A 19,535-nucleotide genomic window follows, 5' to 3' on the forward strand; every position below is an offset into this window, starting at 1 on the left:
CTGTATAACATGCTTTAAGGGAACAGGATCCCTTTTTTTTTTTTTTTTTTTTTTTTTTAGGGTAACAAATACTTTAAAAAATGCTAGTGTGCATGGTGCCTTAAAGTGTATTTTATTTTAATTTAAAGATGAACTATGTCTGCTCACATAAGTTGTAATAAAAACATCTTTGCCATTCTGAAGCTTCCCTCCAACCACTTTGCATATTATTTTATATATACTGTGATTTAGTACTTGCCAAATATGCTGCGAAATCTCCCGCCATTGAGTCTGGCTGCAATCATTTTAACTGTGGACAGCTGAAGCTGCTGCCTGTTCACTTCCTGGATTTACACAGACACACAGAGGCACATCTCCAGCCCTGCAGCTCTCATTGGCCCTCTTATGACTCATCCCCCCTTCCTGGCAAACGCTCACAAGAGTGAGAGAGAGAGAGCTGTGGATGATGTCATAAGCCTAGGCTTTTTTTCAGAGTGGAAACAGAAAGTGGGCTATATAAGGTATTTACTGGCAGAAAAAAAATGTTTTACTATCCAAAGTTAAAATAATAAGGGCAGAAGATTTAATAGATGGAAAGATGAAAAAAATGACTGAAGTTCCGCTTTAAGTTTTGGATAGAGTGCTTACCCTGACATTTTTTTTTTTTTTTTGCACACCATGTCCCCACTGATCTCACCCAGATTGAAATTGAGATACAATCCAAACTTTTTCATTAGTTTTGGAACTGAACTACAAAGTCCAGTCGGGGGACACTTCCAGTGACAACTGTCTAAGACCCCTTTCACACTGGGGCAGTTTGCAGGCGTTATTGCGCTAAAAATACCGCCTGCAAACCGCCCCAAAACAGCCTCCGCTGTTTGTTCAGTGTGAAAGCCCGAGGGCTTTCACACTGAAGCGGTGCGCTGGCAGGAGAAGAAAAAATCTCCTGCCAGCCGCATCTTTGGAGCGGTGAAGGAGCGGTGTATTCACCGCTCCTAAACCGCTCCTGCCCATTGAAATCAATGGGACAGCGCGGCTATACCGCGGTAATACCGAGTAGTTTTAAACCTTTTTTCGGCCGCCAGCGGGGGGTTAAAACCGCACTGCTAGCGGCCGAATACCGCGGCAAAACAGCGCTAAAAATATCGCTGTTTTACCGCCGACGCCCCCTACCGCCCCAGTGTGTAAGCAGCCTTAGAGAAGATTTACATCACTTTGGAGAGATTTCCTTCTAATATCCCGTAATGTCCATGAAACTGAATGGAAAATTTGCAATGGGCTCAAACCCTTCCATACTCTATCCAAAAAAGTGTTTGCCTTAGTTATACTTTAAGGCTGAGAACTCACCTTTGCCTGATGCTTTTCCATTGAATCTATGTGAATTCATCATAAAACATGTTAACATTTGTTAAAAGGCACTTCTTATCCTGCTCAGCAATGTAACTGCAAGAGAAACTAATTATAAGGTTTTATTACGATGGTATATTGTACTAGCCCACATAGCATGGACATTCCCCGGCAACCCGTTCACTTGTTTCTGAGGCTGTTCAACAATGGGAACCTGTTTTCCATCCGGTCTCACTGTTCAAAGATTTTGGCCCAAGACCCAAAAAATCCTACATACCCCTTTTCAATTCACAATTCCTTGTACAGTTCCTAACATGAAACCCTCTAATATCTCTAAAAAATAATTCATAGTTATGGTCCATGTCTTAACAGTGGCAAAGGGTGCAAAGGCCTGGATCATACATTAAGTGCATCGAAAGTCAAGGCTAGATTGCATTGGGTAATAATTGTTGAAAAGTTGACAGCGAAGACATTGAGTATGATGCATAAATTTCAGGAGGTCTGGACACCGTGGGTCTCATGTTTCCTACCTGCAGACTTCAATCAATGCCTGTTGGAGCTCTGATAAACTTTATAAGCCATTTTATTTGAGTCTGAGCATGGTGAGCCTCCCCCAGCATGACTCTTCTCTCTTTCTACCTCTTACCCTGACTTTCCCACCCTTATTTTTATTTTTATTTCTTACTTTGTGTTTATCTTGACTTTACCTTACTCCACTAGAGCCTCTATTCTTTCTCCTCGCTACCTCTCTTATGACTGGAAATGGCTGTGCAATATACTGTACCATCACTTAACCTTTATTGGAGTTACATGAGCATTGTTATTATGCTATCTATATGTTTGTTGAACATTTACTCTTCTATGTCATATGTATATTTAAAAACCTTTTAATAAAATTATTGAACAAGACAATGTTGTGTCTTGTCGACATGCAATGTTGCGTGTTGACCTGCAGTGCAAAGTGCACTGCAATGAACTTCAACATGCAATTTGCTGCATTTTCAAATAATAAAACGGAAAACACATCAAGCAAAATGTAAAGGAGTGTTTTCATCCAAAGTTCTTGAGAATATTTTAAAATAACCTGCTTTTAATTAGACTGCACTTTTTCTTATCTTAAGTTAACATTTTCACCTAATCATAATAGATGTGCAAGAACACATCAGATTAAGAAAATGTCAAGAAGACATGGGTTCAAAATATGCCAGAAGAAGTTTAAAGGTCATCCAAACTCAGCTGTCATTTGTGTAGTAACCAAAGTAGGCCAAAGCCATGTCCTTTCTGCCAAGCTTGCAATAGATAGAAAATAGAAAACATATAAACCTCTTGTGCATTGGAAACGCAAACAAGAATAAATTGACCATTCATTTGGCTTGGAAGGCTTTCTTATGCATGCACCACGGAGATAGCACTTCATTATAGATTCTACGTCCATTCCCAAGTGCCGCTAATGCAGGAACCCTACTGATGTCATCACCTGTGTTAGAAATGGGAGCAGCTAGAAATTCATTATAAAAATATATTGCTCTATGTGAAACAGAAATTACACTGCAGAAATCCTTGTTTAAATTGTGGCACATTTCAGTCACTGCTCTTCCATAGCACATAATGAAATAGCAATAATATCAATGAGCTTAGCAGAATAACAGTCACACATTACCCTCTGCTGATGTTCTCTATTTCATATCTAAAATATGTTTTCTAATAATAATGTAAAAATGGTCTAGAAGGAAAATTAAAGGGACACTGAATCTTACTAAATTTAGTGCACATCCACATCCACACAAAGGTATAATTCAGAGCAAATCTTGCCCCAATTTTACTGTTATCACAGGGAGACTCTGCAGAGCTGGCAATTTGATAGTATCCAGTTATTGGGTAATGGAATACATTTTGTATAAAATTAAAGTCGGAACCAGCTAAAAGTACACACAAGGAATCATTCTAAATGTAGTTTTATATCTAATATATATATATATGTCATCCGCCACTTACCCTTCTAAACCTGGAGTCCTAGTAGACATATTGAAGCCAGACACCACAAGCAAACACTACTTTTAATGGACTACTATGGATTTAATCTCAAAATATTAATAATAAAAATAATTAAAAACATTATTAATAATAATGACATAAACGTAATAATATTAACAAATAAGACAAAACAGACACCAGCCATGTCTCCTTAAAGTGGATGTAAACCCGATTCATGAAATTTGACCTAAGCAGTTATATATGTAGTGTCTATTTATCTCTCTCCAAGGCCCTAAGTCCTGTGTCTTTCTGCTGCTGCGTTCTTCTGTTATCAGCATAATAACTTCTGACAAGTTTTCCGACAACCAGATAAAAGCAGCCTGAAATTTGTGTTGGGGTGGGTGCTATAAATAGATTAGGAGAGAGCTGGTCTATTCACAGCACAGCTCTGCACATTTCTTCCTTCCTCTGCAGAAGGAGCTATGTGTGCCTTTCCTCCAAGCAGCTGTCACACAGTGTATGCCAAGACTTAACTTCTAGTGCTGAACAGGAAGCAAAAATCTCTAATATGATATGCACTTTCTAAAGAATATAGCGAGCTGAAGACAGCAGATATACATGTAAAACTTATATAGGGAGATTTATTTCATCTCTGTGTCATCTGAGGCTGTTCACTTCACTGGGTATAGGAATGGGTTTACATCCACTTTAATGAACATTTGTTTTACAAAACCATGTCAAAACAAGTAACTATTCCCGATCCACATTAAGACCCCTTTCACACTGGGGTGCTTAAAATAGTGCCTGTAAAGCGTCTAAAAAGCACCTCTATAGCTGCCCCCGAGTGAAAACCTGAGGGATTTCACACTGGGGTGGTGTGCTTGCAGGATGGGAAAAAAAGTCCTTCAAGCAGCATCTGTGGAGCGGTGTGGGAGCGGTGTATGCACCGCTCCCAAAAAATGAATGGGCAGCTCTGCCAAAGCACCTGCAAAGCGCCGCAACACAGGTGCTATTAACCCTTTCTTCGGCGCTAGCAGGGGTTAAAAGTGCCCGCTAGTGGCCGAAAAGCACTGCTAAAACTAGAGGCGCTTTACCGCTAACACCTGCACCGCCCCAGTGTGAAAGGAGTCTTAAACTAAACCCCCATCTCTTCCCCCTATCCTGAGGGTTTTCCATATTAACATAGAATAACTTTAGATAGTAAATTGGTACATCCAACAATATGGATCAAACCAAATATTTTAAGGCTTTTACAGTGCAACTTGCTTTGCTGTGGATCCCATGTGTGGAAACATACTTTAATTTTGGCAATGGGATATTATCTTTCCCTATGTAATTTAGAGGAGTGGGACTTATTAATACCCACTAATGCTGGCACTTGTGGCTGGAAATATTGCATGCCTGTATACAGGTTGTGGGTGGAAACATTGGGTGTCCCATATATAAATGCAATGTGCACCTCTGGCAATGGACTTTATAACAGTGGCCCTGGGAATTCCTTTGCAGTCACAAAAACATATGCAATTTGGGTGACTCAACAATTGTCTCTGAGGATCTTTACCCTCAATATTCACAGTGAATATCTGTGCTTTTATAATGCAACATAATGCAAAATGATGTTGCAGGATTTGTCCTGAAAATGAAAGTGTGTTTACTAGCCACCTGTTTTAAAACATGTTACTTGTCATCAATGCACAGTTCCCACTTTCTTTTACCCATGTTAGGGACATCATATTTATCCGACAGGGAAGCAGGGAGGTTTACAACTTTCTTGTGAAAAAAAGGGAGGTTTACAACTATTTGCCACAAAGGATGTCTATGGCATGCATACTTTTTTTCTGGACTTTAAAGGGGTCTAATAAGTGCAAAAACTCCTGTTTTCTGAAAGGTGCACCTAATAGTCAGAGGTTTTTATAATACATTGATCAATATTTTTGAATATGATAGGTATGAGTCCTGGTTGGATCTATATTGTTGGATGCACCAGTTTTTTATCTAAGGTTATTCTTTGGTAGTATGGAAAACCCTCAGAGTAGGGATAGAGATGGGAGTTTCGTTTTAATGGGTGTTAGGTATATCTACATGTTTTCACATGGTTTTGTAAAATAATTCTCATTAATGAGATTTCACATTTTTTCATTCAATATGTTAGCTTCAGTGTCACAGTATCTGGCAGCGTTTTCCTAATAGAGGCTTTCACCCCACCACCACAATCACAGCTTTCAGGACAGAAAGCTGCTATTACAGATTCCAGTAGCACTGTCACCTGCTGGTGAGACTGAGCACAGTGTGATAACTAAAAAATAATCAGGCTACCCTGATGCCATTCACTAGGTGCACTATAGGCAATTAAAGGATTAATACATATTTATTTGATATGTATGCAAAATTAAAAACTAATTCCGGTTTTGGATAAAGCGTGGAAGGGTTAGAAACCATGTCAAGATTTCTACTGCTATCTGGGGCTCCATTTGAGATACTTCCCTTCACTTCCTGTCCTGCTGACAACATTTTTCCATACAGGGTGTGAAGGAAACCATCAACAGGCAAGAATGAAAACAGACAGGAGTTCTGTTCCTTCCACATTCCATCAAAAACTAGAAAACAAGATTTTCGCTTGATGTAAATTTTAAGCAATCTGTATTATTCTCCTCCAGTCTTTGCTGCAATAAATTAAATATCCTAAACCTTTTTAGGAGTCACACCTCAGGAAAAGGTTCTAACTCAGTCTTCTACCCCTACTCAAACAGTTTACCAATTATGCTGCATAATGTGAGAGGGAATATTTAGAGAGAGACCCACCTTATCTACATACATCTCAAATGAGGATTGGAGAAAAGGTTTTATCTTTATTCACAGGAGCCAATAACCTACCAGCATGTCTTTGGAGTGTGGGAGGAAACCAGAGTACCTGGAGGAAACCCACGCAGGCACAGGGAGAACATGCAAACTTCAGGCAGGTAGCCATGGTTGGGATTCAAACCGATCACCCTAGGGCTGCCATGCAGAAGTGCTAACCACTTAGCCACTGTGCTGCCCCAAATGAGGAGAAGCTTCACTTCACTTCGCATCTTCCGATTTTGGATATCCACATCTTCCCTACATATTCTAGAATGAGCCCAGATGCTCAATGATATTATGGCAATGGAGACCATAGTAGCAGAGGATAACAATGACCTTGAACAGAATTGTACCCTGCGGACATGTTGGAGAGCCTATAGAAATTAAGATAGCTTTTGAGCCATATCCCTTATGTAGTGAGCACACTTGCTCCCAATCAGTTAGATATAATAGACTAGTCTGTACAACGACCTACCACTATATGTATTTTCACTAATGAAATACTGCAATACTGTTCAAAAGACTTCTTTGTTCTTGCTGATTTACTCTCAATGCATAAACCAGATAACGAACATTGTAATCCCAGGCCCTCACCTTTATTTGCATCCGCCCCAACTCTTTCTCCCCTTAATCCCCCCTACTCAGTTGCAATGTTCCTTTACTTTCAACTTTCATTTTTTGATGTATTTTTACATGTTATATATTTATTCTGGTTAAAAGCAATGTTACTGTACATAGAATTTTGAGATGATATCTATGTAATGTTTGTTTCCATTTCCTTGTACTTTGAATTAAAAGCTATTTTGTTTAGGAGAAATACCACCATCTAGCCAGCCCATGGCTGACTTAGTACTTACTAACTCTCAGACTAGTCATTCATTTCCTCTGAAAGGAGGCACTTGGTTATTTTTATTTTCCTTTTGCAGAGATTAGGTAGAGGGATACAGTAATGATTAAATGTGCACCTATCCTATAGCAGGGGTTCTTAACTAGGGGTATCAATATCTCTTAGGTTTATGGAAACCAAATGATGGAGGTATGGGACTAGGCCTCTGAATAATTAAAAAAAAATAACAGTATTTACTGCAATATTACATTTTTTGTGCCTATTACTATCTCTTGTGCTTCAGCTGTCATCATGACAGTATGATAGGGAGACAGACTTTTAACGCTCAATCTGCTTGTGTTGTACAGCAATATTAAACCTGAAATCAACGTAGATAAATCCACTCGATGTGTCAGATGACATCTGAGTAAAATTGTTAGTAAGTGGACCTCCATTCAATGTTTTAATTGCACAAAGAAACTGCAAAAATCTCAGAAGCTAGTTTGTGTAGTTTTGATTCACTGTTTTTATATAAATGATGAAGTCCCCATGATTTGCTGTTCCTAGATATCCATATGTAAAGTAAAACCAAGCTATTGACATTTTTGCAATCATACAGGTACCTAGTAAGACCTAGTAATCATTATGATTTAATTATTTTGAAACTGGGCTATACGTGTAAAATGATAAGGAGCTTCTGTCCTAAAGTAACCACAGGACTGGGCTTCAGTATTGTTTAATAGAATTATTAAAAGTAGGTTATAGGAGGTGAGGTGATTCCATGTCATTGCATAAAAGACCAAAGTTACAGTTTCCATATTTCTTAAAACTTTCTAAAATCTTAGTTTAGTATAAAACATCAGAGATAATATAGACATAAAGAATGAAGCCAAGCTTGCAGTATTATCACATTATGTTGGTTTCACAATTCTCTCCTATGAAAACAAAACACATGACAACACCCTGTAGAACTACCGGTATATTAATTTTGTGGCAACAAAAGTGCCATTGTATACCTACTCATATAAGGCTCAGACCCATCTTTCTAATCCTAGGAGCAATACCTAGTAAGATGCTATCTAAAAGAAGAATGTAGAACTGGAGTTCAGATTTTTCAGACATCACTGTTTGTTTATTTGTGCCAAGTTAGTGGTTTACAAACTAAGGAGGTTAGGCTAAGAATGTCAACTCTGGGGATTGCACCTTTCAAAAAAAGTCAGCAATGGCAATTCTCATATTTTTTTCTTTATGAAGTAACTTGAAAGAGCTACTGATGCTTAAAGTGGTTCTAAAGGGTGAAGGTTTTTTTACCTCCATGCATTCATGCATAAAGGTATAAAACCTTCTGTGTGCATCAGCTCCCCTCAGCCCCCCTAATACTCTCCTGAGCTCCCTCTCGATCCAGCAATGTGCACGACAGCATGGTCTCTCCAGGGACTCTGCCTTCTCAATGGCTGAGACAGAAGTGGGAGCCATTGGCTCCCGCTGCTGTCAATCACAGCCTGTGAGTCAATAAGGAGAGGGGGGGGTGGGGCTTAACCGTGACTCTGTGTAGGAATGGACACATAAAGCAGTGGCTTGGGAGTGCATCAGCTTGGGTGCCCCCATTGCAAGCTGCTTGTTCTGGGGGCATTCGACAGGAGGGAGGGGACAGGAGTGCTGGCGGGGTACCAGAGAAGAGGAGGATTGGAGGTGCAAAATCACTACACAGAGCAGGTAAGTATGACATGTTTGTTATTTTTTTTTTTAAATTGTCTTTAATGTCACTTTAAATTCTGTTCAAACAGCCAATATTCCTTTAGTAAATCAACCCCACTGTATACTTGAGTATACAGTGGGGTTGATTTACTAAAGGAATATTATTGGCTGTTTAGTGAATCTTAGTGAAGTTGCGTTCACTTAATAACCCAATCCTGTCCTAGCAATCGTCTAGTTTTTTTTCAATTCTCTTGAACATGATTGGGTATTCGGTGTGAACAAAGCTCCATCATAAGCTCAGTGAACATCCATTTTGCAGAATAAACAATCTTTACTCCTTTAGAAAATCAAACCCCTATAAAAGAGGAGGTTTATTTGGACAGAGTTCATAAATATGAACCGCTTTGGAGCCCTTGCTTTGGACACTACCTCCCCTCCAATTTTGATGAGTTCCTCTTACTCCCGCGATGCCCTACTGTTATACATTGACTTGGAACTTTATCATGGCTCATTACAGTCTCCTCCCCTCCCTGTGACTTCCCACTTCTCTCATCTTTTTTCCCTCTTTTCTTTTTCCCCTCTTCTTCTTTGCTCCTTTCCATTGCTGATGCTAGATGGCCCTTTTTTCCTTTAGCCCTTTGGTACAGGGACAAGTCACTGAGGTACCATGTTGCGCTATCAGCTCTTCTCCTTTTCCCGACCTATTGAGGTCTTGATGTTTAGCCTTTTAGTTTTTACACTTAACCTAGACTAATGGGGTTTACCTGTATTGTTTTTCATACCTTGCCTTTTTTTTTTTTTGCATATCGCTATTCTACAATGCAAACTAAGGGTACTTTGGCCTATATTGTTGCTGCTTTTCTGTTGTAATATGATATCATGTCCCGTGTCCCCCTGTGTGGGCTTTTGATCAAGCCTTTTCTGTTAGGTGATGCCTATATCTTTTTTCTTTTTCGTGTTACGATTGTTTTATACGCATTATTTGTCTTCTAACTTTTGTCAAAAAGTTTGAACTAGAGAATCAAACCCAATATATAAACTTCTCCAAAAATGGATAATTCTAGTTTGCTTGTAACTAAGCTTTAGTGTTTACTAAAAACAAAGCTATTTTTGTGTTGAGTAGGCATTACCTGAGTTAATCCAGTATGAATATGTATTACCAATTAGAACACATGCACATGCATTAAGGATGTTAACTCACCTTGATCACTTAATGCTGAAAACTTGTTATAATATGTGTGACTTGTAATTACTTATATTTTTTACTTACTCAGCTGCTATGTATGCATAGCAAATCCACATTTTTAAATACAGCCAAATAATGAGTGTGGAAATAAAGATTGGCAATACATGACCTTTAGAAGTCCATGATCTTTCAAACACAAAATCTATTTTTAATGAAAGCTTCATTATTTCAGACATCCATAGTTACTTTTCTCCAATAGCATAGAGATACACAGATTTGCAATTTTTTCTTGTATTAAAGTAACCTTACCGTGAAAGAAACATGATGACTTCCATTGTGGGCCTCCATCTGAAAATGCTAGCTGATTGGCTGTCAGTGTCCTCAAAGCTGGTCTAGAGGTCTGGGGATTTGTTATTCCCGTTCTTCTCCCTTTTCTCTGTGCAGCACTCTCAGGATGCTGCTTGGTCAGCACTCTCACAGAAGATTGCTCTGATCCATTCTGGAAGTGCTGCACAGAAAAGAAAGTGGAAGAGCGGGGATTTCAAATCCCCAGACCACTGGACCAGGTGCATGGGCACTGACAGCTCAGCAGTGGGGAGGGTGTACAGTGTTAGTTCACCTTTACATTTTTTCTGTAAAGGTGAATTAACACTTTGTTGCTTTCTGAGTAACTCACTTGGAAGTGGCGTGCAGATAAAGTAAGTCAAAGCTAAGTCAGAAGTCCTTATCTGCGTAGGGATCTGACTTAGACTCTGCTGTATAGCCTGCTGTTATTTCACTTCATTCTTAAATAAAGTACATCTTTGTCACATATATTCTCAGAGAGATTCCTTATATCTGAATTTAGAAGCTGCACTACAACATTTCTTCATTTGCACAAAAAATTGGAAAGGTGATGTAAAATACACTCAACATTAAAGTAGACCTAAACCCTAACTAGATAACAATTAGTTTGCTAAAGTTGGCATGGCAGCTGTTAGCCTTCACCAGGAGTACATATGGTGAGGTAACAACAAGGGCTTTCATAGCAGGATAACAAGATGTAAATAACTTTTGAAATAATATTAACATTTGAAACCTTATGCAAGAGTTTATAGGGTTTAGATATACTTTAAACACATGTAGCAATATGATAAACCTGCCCACAGGTTGGTTACTTTGATATTATAGATAGTTTTCTTCAGATTGATAAAGGTCTGGCTGTCATACACACTATATAACTTTTTAAGAACGTGTTCAGGCAAAAAGAATTGCACGGATCCTATAAAATAATCTCTGAGAAGAAAATTATAATTTGTTAATATGGTGTCTCCTTTTGCCTAACATGGCAGACAGTTAACCCAATAGATGGCATATTATAGTCATATCAACGTCAGATATTTGATTTTGTAAACTGGTTTAGGTTATTCAACATACACAGAAATGTTTACTTTAGAGCTCTTTCACATATTGTACATGTTTCATTTCATATCGCACAAAAAAGTGGACATTAGCAAAAAAATAAAAATGAATATTATTTATATGCATCTTTTGCATTGAAGTTTATTATACAACTAATAGGGTTTTCTGATTTATATTTTGCAGGATGCCACGTGGATCTACTTCTGGTTCTTTTTGGACTGCAGTTGCCTTTCATTTCACTATGCCCCATAAACTGTGTGTGTTATCCTTCACCAATGACTGTCAGCTGCCAGTCACACAACTTTGGAGTTGTACCGGAGGGCATTCCAGAAATAAGTGAGAGAATATTCCTACAAAACAATCAAATAACCATGCTCCTTCGTGGACATTTCAGCCCTTCCTTAGTCACACTGTGGCTTTATAGCAACAACATTACCTTTATAGATCCAGATACATTTGAAGGGTTTGACAACCTTGAAGAGCTGGATCTAGGGGACAATCGCTATTTGAGGGCTTTGGCAGCAGAGACCTTTCAGGGTCTGAGCAGACTTCATACCTTAAACCTGTATAAATGTGGCCTCAGTTCTTTGCCTAGTGGAATATTTAATGGCCTCCACAGTCTGCAGTATCTCTATCTTCAGAACAACCACATTGAGTTCCTACAGGATGACATCTTTATCGATTTGGTGAATCTAAGTCATTTATTTTTACATGGCAACAAGCTTTGGAGCCTCCATCAAAATACATTTAGGGGCCTGGTCAACTTAGACCGCCTTCTTCTCCATCAGAACCAACTCCAATTTATTCACAAAAATGCATTCCATGATCTTAAGAGGCTGACCACACTTTTCCTGTTTAACAACAGCATTTCTGAACTTCAGGGAGAATGTTTAGCGCACCTTTTTGCTCTAGAGTTTCTGAGATTGAATGACAACCCCTGGGACTGTGGCTGCAAAGCTAGGTCTCTGTGGGAGTGGTTACAAAAATTTAGAGGGACAAGTTCAAGTGTGGAATGTGAGTCACCTCCAATGTTGCAAGGTAGAGATCTCAAAACTTTGAAAACAGAACAATACATACACTGTTCAGGCTCTGAGTCACTTCACCAAATTAAGACATTCAGCACGACACACCAGATATCACATAAAGGACATCATTCACATCATTCCTCAAAAGAAAAGGGAAAAGATTTGCACCAAAATGAGCCAGCTGCCTATCCAGATTCACGTCCAGGAAATAGGAAACCTGGGAAGAACTGCACAAACCACAAAAACCGAAATCGGATCTCAAAGCCCCTCTCTGGGAAGAGCATTCATGACGTACAGGATTACATGCCGGATTATCAACTGAAATTAAATTTTGACACTATCCCCACTGCTACAACAAAGAGGAAGACTAAATGTACTCGTAGGACGTCCCTCAGGATACCCAGTGGAGTGCAGGCACCAGGCAACAGGTGTGATGGGGTCAGGGTATCTCTGCTGCTCTTTTTCATGGTCTTGGCTGTCATTGTACGCTGACCTGATGTGGAAGAAACTCTAGCCACTGCCACCACTTTCTAAAGGACCAGCATTTCTTTCTGTTATTCTTCTTTATTTGTGTATGGAGGATTTGACATGGAGGATCAGTGAAAGTGGCTTCTGGTGATCTGTTGGCTTGTGTTGGTGGATTATAAATGTGAATTGGATGCAACAGAAGTTGGGGGGAAGCATTATCACAAGCCTGTACCCCATACAGCCCCAGCTTTGCACGTACAAAGGGCAACATCTTTCAAGAAATTGCAGAAAAATCATGATTCATTCTAGTTACCAACTGGACATGCAAATTGGGGCATTCTTACTAATCCTTCCTTTTATTTTTTTATATATATACATTTTTTGATCTTTTAAGTGGGATCAAAATTGTTTTAAAAAAAACTCCCACAAACATGACAAGTCAGGCCTCCTACACATGCAAAAGACACTGTGTGAGTAATATTTCCAACTGGTTCTTTTGGCCTATTCAGATGTTATTGGTCTTTGGGCCAATGCTGCTCAGAAGACAATCTACAATTCCTGAAAAATAAACTCAGGCATATAATCTCTATATAGCAGGGCTCAGCTGCCATGCTACCAAAGGAAGGTTGTAAGCATACAATAGGACTTGTTAAAAATAAAATGAGATTCCTGCAGGCAGCCTGTTTATTTTATATCTGTATCCACATAGTTATTTAATGACACAGTCCTTTCCCTTCCCCTCTATCTGTCCAAAATATTCATAAGTGTGTCTATAAATGTTTCTATGGCTATATCTAAGGGAAAAAAAAATCAGAAAAAGAAAATTGTGCTGTTTGTTTTTTAGCAAATAGACATTATTGGCTTTGAGCTTGAGAACATTGGCAAATCTGCTTAGTTATTGGGTGGGTGGGGGTTATACATAAAAAGCCACTGTCAAAGGCAGGGAGTACACATTGGTGGCCTAAAGTGCCATCTTGAAAAAGCTGCAGAAGGTGTTCTTCATGTAACACTAGTCCGTTTTCAGAACAACCTGATATTCCTCATGACAAAGAAGGCAGGGGGACAAAGGTGAATGAAGGTACATTTAAGTGGAAAGTGAATCGTACATTTAGCATTTAAGAAATGCTTATTCTTTTTCAGCCATAGCAGTCAGTGTCGAATTGGGGAGCAAATGATGAAATGAAGTATGCTCATAAAGTTTGCTCATAAAGGAAAAGAAAACAATGGCTCCCTTCAGTGTTAGTTAAGTGTTTGCCTTATAGCTGGTCTAGAGGTATTCACAGCATAGACCTGTGTCCCAGGCAATGACCATAATCATGTCACCTTAATTAAACATTACCTTATGTGTTATGGTACAGCCCTTGGTTTAGCTTGTGCCTATGACACAGATTTTTTTTTCTAAGTAGGTTTCCGAAAGCTCCTGGGTAGAGGCCTTTAAGATATGTGAAAATATATTTAATTAACAAAATAAAAATATCAGAAGGTATATAGTGAGGCTTTAGTGGAGTCCGCCTGTTCCTATTGCTGTCTGCAGAGTATTCTGTGTTCTAACATAATAATACATTATCATGAAGGGAGCTACTGGTCAAGAAGAAAGGATGGTGACCAACACAAATAAATTCAAAGCCTTTTATTCTTTGGTTAATCTTCATAAATGGCCCAACAGATTTCCTCAAAGGCTAGCAGGGAAAGAACACAGCACAAACAAAACTTTACAGTATAGAAAGTGCTATAGGGACTGTCAATAGTTTTCACTAAAGTTTTGCCAACAGCAAAAAATATATATATATATATATATATATTTCCTCTAAAGTAAATATATTAAATATATCAAATTTAAAGACCAGAATTGTTCTTTTTTTTAACCCTGTAAAGACGGAGTACACACAGTAATGGATAACCCCACTGCTGGTAACAAGTAGCAGTGTTAATCAGATATAGATAACAGATCTAGTGAGTATTACACACACAATAAAATGTTATTTCCTTGTAAGAGAACTTGTGTGACCAGAAGAGAACACTGAAATAAAGTAAAATAAAAAATAGCCTTGGGTAATAAAAAAAGAAATCCTCTCTGCTTGCTTTTTTTTTCTCTGCACGATTTTGATGTGATGAGAATACAATGGTTTCAGGCTGTTCTATTCATTCCCTAGGCTCATTGTTTTTGAATGCACAGCATTTGTATGCACTAGTTATGCTGTCTTATTACCATATTTTAATGTGCTGACCACTGTTTATTACAGTAGTAATGGCCCCTAACATTGTATTCTTGATGTGATATACTACATACATAGAGCCACAGTGTGTCTATTATCTAATCAAGGAGGCAAGCAAAGTGACAGGCAAATTGGATTTTTGTTTCTCTTTAGCAGTGCATGGAGATGGGAGAGTTCAGGGCTTAACCGAATGTACAGCACATTCTGCTCCATTCATTCCAATAGATGTTAGACTGATAACTTCTACCTTTATAATCGGGCACCGCAAAGCAATCAAGTTACCAGAAAAGAGTGTGTTGCAAAGAGCATCTCAGGTTTTCTCCTGCTAAGACAAAATACCACAGACTGTAATTCATGCTTTTCCATCTGATAATCACACTGCAGTTATTTCAAATTTACAAATCATTGCACGCCATTTCTTCTGCATATTTCTTCCAACAAGTAAGGTAAACTTCTTAATGCAAGAAATAACTTTTAGAACGTTTCTTAAAAAGGATGAGACAATTGCTCTGCCTGCACCAAAACTGTTTACCAATAGTATCCCAAGAATCATTAATCACTTGACCACTGGGCTCTTAAAACCCCCTCCTGCCCAGACCAATTTTCAGCTTTCAGCTTTCACACTTTGAATGACAATTACTCAGTCATGTAATACTGTACCTAAATGAATTTTTTGTCCTTTTTCACACAAATAGAGCTTTCTTTTGGTGGTATTTGATCACCTCTGGGTTTTTTAATTTTTGCGCTATAAATGAAAAAAGACCGCAAATTTTGAAAAAAAACGCATTTTCTTAGTTTCTGTGATAAAATTTCGCAAATTATTAATTTTTCTTCATAAACTTTGGCCACAATTTATACTGCTACATATCTTTGGTAAAAATAACCCAAATTAGTGGATATTATTTGGTCTGTGTGAAAGTTATAGAGTCTACAAGCTGTGGTGCAAATCATAAAAAATTGATCACACTTGATGTACTGACGGCCTATCTCATTTCTTGAGACCCGAACAAGTCAGGAAAGTACAAATACCCCCAAATGATCCCTTTTTTGAAAGTAGACATTCCCAGGTATTTAGTAAGATGCATGATGAGGTTTTTGATGTTGTCATTTTTTTCCCACAATTCTTTGCAAAATGAAGATTTTTTTTTCCCCACAACATTGTCATTGTAATAGGTTATTTCTCTCACATGGCATGTATATACCACAAATAACACCCCAAAATACATTCTGCTACTCCTCCTGAGTATTACAATACCACATGTGTGGGATTTTTTCACAGCCTAGCCACATAGAGAGGCCCAACATACAGGGAGCACCATCAGGTGTTCTAGGAGCATAAATGACACATCTAACTTGTTGACTACCTATTACATTTTTGAAGGCCCTGGAGCACCAGGACAATGACACGTGACACTGACATGGCACTGATGACAGATGGCACTAATACGTGGCACTGATGGCACTGATGTGGCACTGATGACAGATGGCACTGATACGTGGCACTGATGACACTGATGTGGCACTGATGACAGATGACACTAATATGTGGCACTGATAACAGATGGCACTAATACGTGGCACTGATGACAGATGGCACTAATATGTGGCACTGACAGATGGCACTAATACGTGGCACTAATGACACGTGACACTGATGACAGATGGCACTAATATGTGGCACTGATGACACGTGGCACTGATGACAGATGGCACTAATACGTGGCACTGATGACACGTGGCACTGATGACAGATGGCACTAATACGTGGCACTGATGATAGATGGCACTAATACGTGGCACTGATGACAGATGGCACTAATACATGGCACTGATGACACGTGACACTGATGACAGATGGCACTGATACGTGGCACTGATGACACATGACACTGATGACAGATGCCACTGATACGTGGCACTGATGACACGTGACACTGATAACAGATGGCACATGACACTGACAGGTGGCACTGATGACAGATGGCACTGATACGTGGCACTGATGACAGATGGCACTAATATGTGGCACTGATGACAGATGGCACTGATGACAGATGGCACTTATACGTGGCACTGGGGACAGATGGCACTGACAGGTGGCACTGGGGACAGATGGCAGTGGGGACAGATGACAGTGGGGACAGATGGCGCTGACGTCACTTTTTTTTTGTTTTGTTTTTTTGACTCAGGCTGCAGCCGTTCGCTTTCCCTCCTCACACGCTGTCTCTGTGTGAGGAGGGAGAGCCGGCGATGAGAGATGATCTCAAATGTTTATCTCACTGGGAGAAAAAGACACATGTATAAGTGAATAAATAAAATAAAAAAGGAATGAATAGATTAAACAAAAACATGATATTCTATAAAAAGGAAATTGATTTATCATTTAAAATGGATTGTTTTCTGTTCCATCAAAAAAAATCCATGGAAAAAAATGTATCATCATAAATTCCATTACCATGAGTAGAAGGACTTATGAGTATCAGGGGTGTACACCTTTAAAGTCATTATACCTACATAAAATATTTAAATGCTTATGGTTTATTGCAGATGATCAAATGCCATAGATACTCTTATATGAACCCAACATTTTTAAGAAAAATCATAATTAAAGGGATTGTAAAGTCAGAAGGTTTTATATCTTAATGCATTCTTTACATTATGAGAAAAAGCCTTCTGTGTGCAGCAGCCTCCCTCAGCCCCCCTAACACTTACCTGAGATCCCTCTCTGTCCAGCGATGTCCACGAGTGTCTCAGCCATTTGAGATTCTCCCTCTTGATTGGCAGAGACCTAGCAGTGGCACCATTGGCTGCCGCTGCTGTCAATCAAAGTCAGCTAGCCAATCAGGAGAGAGAGAGGGCAGGGGTCCATGTCTGAATGGACACAGGGAGCTGTGACTTGGTGAACCCATAGCAAGCTGCTTGTTGTGGGGGCCTTCAACAGGAGGGAGGGGCCAGGATCACAGAAGAGGGACTCAAAAAGAGGAGGATCCAGGCTGCTCTGTGCAAATCCACTGCACACAGCAGGTACATTTTACATGTTTGAATGTAACTGTAGATCAAAAGCATGGAGCTGAACTTCAAGCATACTGTATATAAAAGATAAAAATGAATGCAGATTTCTATTCATTTAAAAAAACAGAACATGTATATTTTTTTTAAATGCAAGCAGTGTAAATATCTAAATTTGACTGAATCTTTCTCATATCCTGGACCCACTGTGTAGGCTGCTGCTTGAAGGCACTGTGCTCAGGATGCAGAGTCTAATGCCGTGTACACACGGGTGGACTTTCCAACCGGACTGGTCCGACGGAACAAATCCGTCAGACAATCCGATCGTGTGTTGGCTTCATTGGACCTTCCGCTGACTTTTTCTGTTGAAAATCAGACGGACTTTAGATTTAGAACATGTTTCAAATCTTTCCGTCGGACTCGAGTCCGATCGAAAAATCCGTTCGTCTGTATGCTAGTCCGACGGACAAAAAATGACGCAAGGGCAGCTATTGGCTACTGGCTATGAACTTCATTACTCTAGTCCGGTCATACGTCATCATGTTCAAACGACCGGACTTTCGAACTGACTTTAGTCCGTTCGTGTGTGTGCAAGTCCGGTCGTTCGCAAGTCCGTCGTAACTCCGTTGAAAGTCCGTCGGAAAAACTGTCGGACGTTTGATGTTGAAAAGTCCAGCCGTGTGTACACGGCATTAGGAGCACCCATTCTTCCTCAGAACTCTTGATTGTTGAAAAGGATTTTGATTTGGGCAGATCCCAGGTTGCGGCCTCCAAGCACGCCCATACAGGGTAAAGCTGACCAGATACAGACATACACGGAAGTCACAGGGAAGTAGATTTATAGTAGATACTGGGGTGCTGAACACATGAAAAGACGGGAGTTTAGAAGCCTCTGGGAGCATTGGTGCACTGGGTTCACAGGAAGGCAAGAGTGCAGATGTCTCTAGCAGCACAGGGTAGCTGGGAACACAGGAAGACAGATGTGAGAATCTCTTGCAGAACTGGAAAGACAGGAACACAGGTTCACAGGAGTGAATGTTTCTTGCAGCAGTGGGGTTCTGGAAAAACAGAAAAACAGAGACATGCAGGACTCTACCAGCACTGGGGAATTGAGGACAAAGAAAGTTCAGGAGTACACAGGCATACAGGGGCAACAATGCTAGAAGCTCACAGAGAATAAACAAAACACACAGGGGCAGAAATGCAGGAAGCTCTCTGGGAGTGTACAGACCTCAAGAGTACAGGGAAACTGGAACACGAGGGGGAGACACTAAAGTTCAGTGGAACTCATGGAGCTGATGGAGGTCACAGAATGGTAGGGGAGAGGGGGTGTGTGTCACTGGAAACATTCAAAATGGGTGTCACAGAGGTTGAAAGGAGAGGAATGCTGTAGACATGTGGAGTACACAAGGGTCACTCTGGAGAAACACAGAGGACAGGGCAATTTGCACTTTGAACTTGGGGTTACTCTCGGGGTCACTCAGAAGACAGAGTAACCCTGAAGTCTCTTAGGTAACCCTGAACTTAGGGTCATTCTTGGAGTTACTCAGAAGACAGGGTAACTC

General features: G+C 39.6%; 1 protein-coding gene across 1 annotated transcript in view; it reads left to right on the forward strand.

The window, feature by feature from the left end:
* Positions 1-14,818, forward strand: part of RTN4RL1 (reticulon 4 receptor like 1) — a 290,461-nt gene extending 275,643 nt beyond the window's left edge. Inside the window, exon 2 of the mRNA XM_073616617.1 lies at positions 11,436-14,818. Coding sequence (XP_073472718.1) covers positions 11,436-12,769 — 1,334 coding nt within the window. The 3' untranslated portion in view covers positions 12,770-14,818. The remainder of the gene's footprint in view (positions 1-11,435) is intronic.
* Positions 14,819-19,535: the final 4,717 nt, after the last annotated feature.

The sequence above is a fragment of the Aquarana catesbeiana genome, linkage group LG02, assembly GCF_042186555.1.
Source record: "Aquarana catesbeiana isolate 2022-GZ linkage group LG02, ASM4218655v1, whole genome shotgun sequence".
Lineage (NCBI taxonomy): Eukaryota > Metazoa > Chordata > Amphibia > Anura > Ranidae > Aquarana > Aquarana catesbeiana.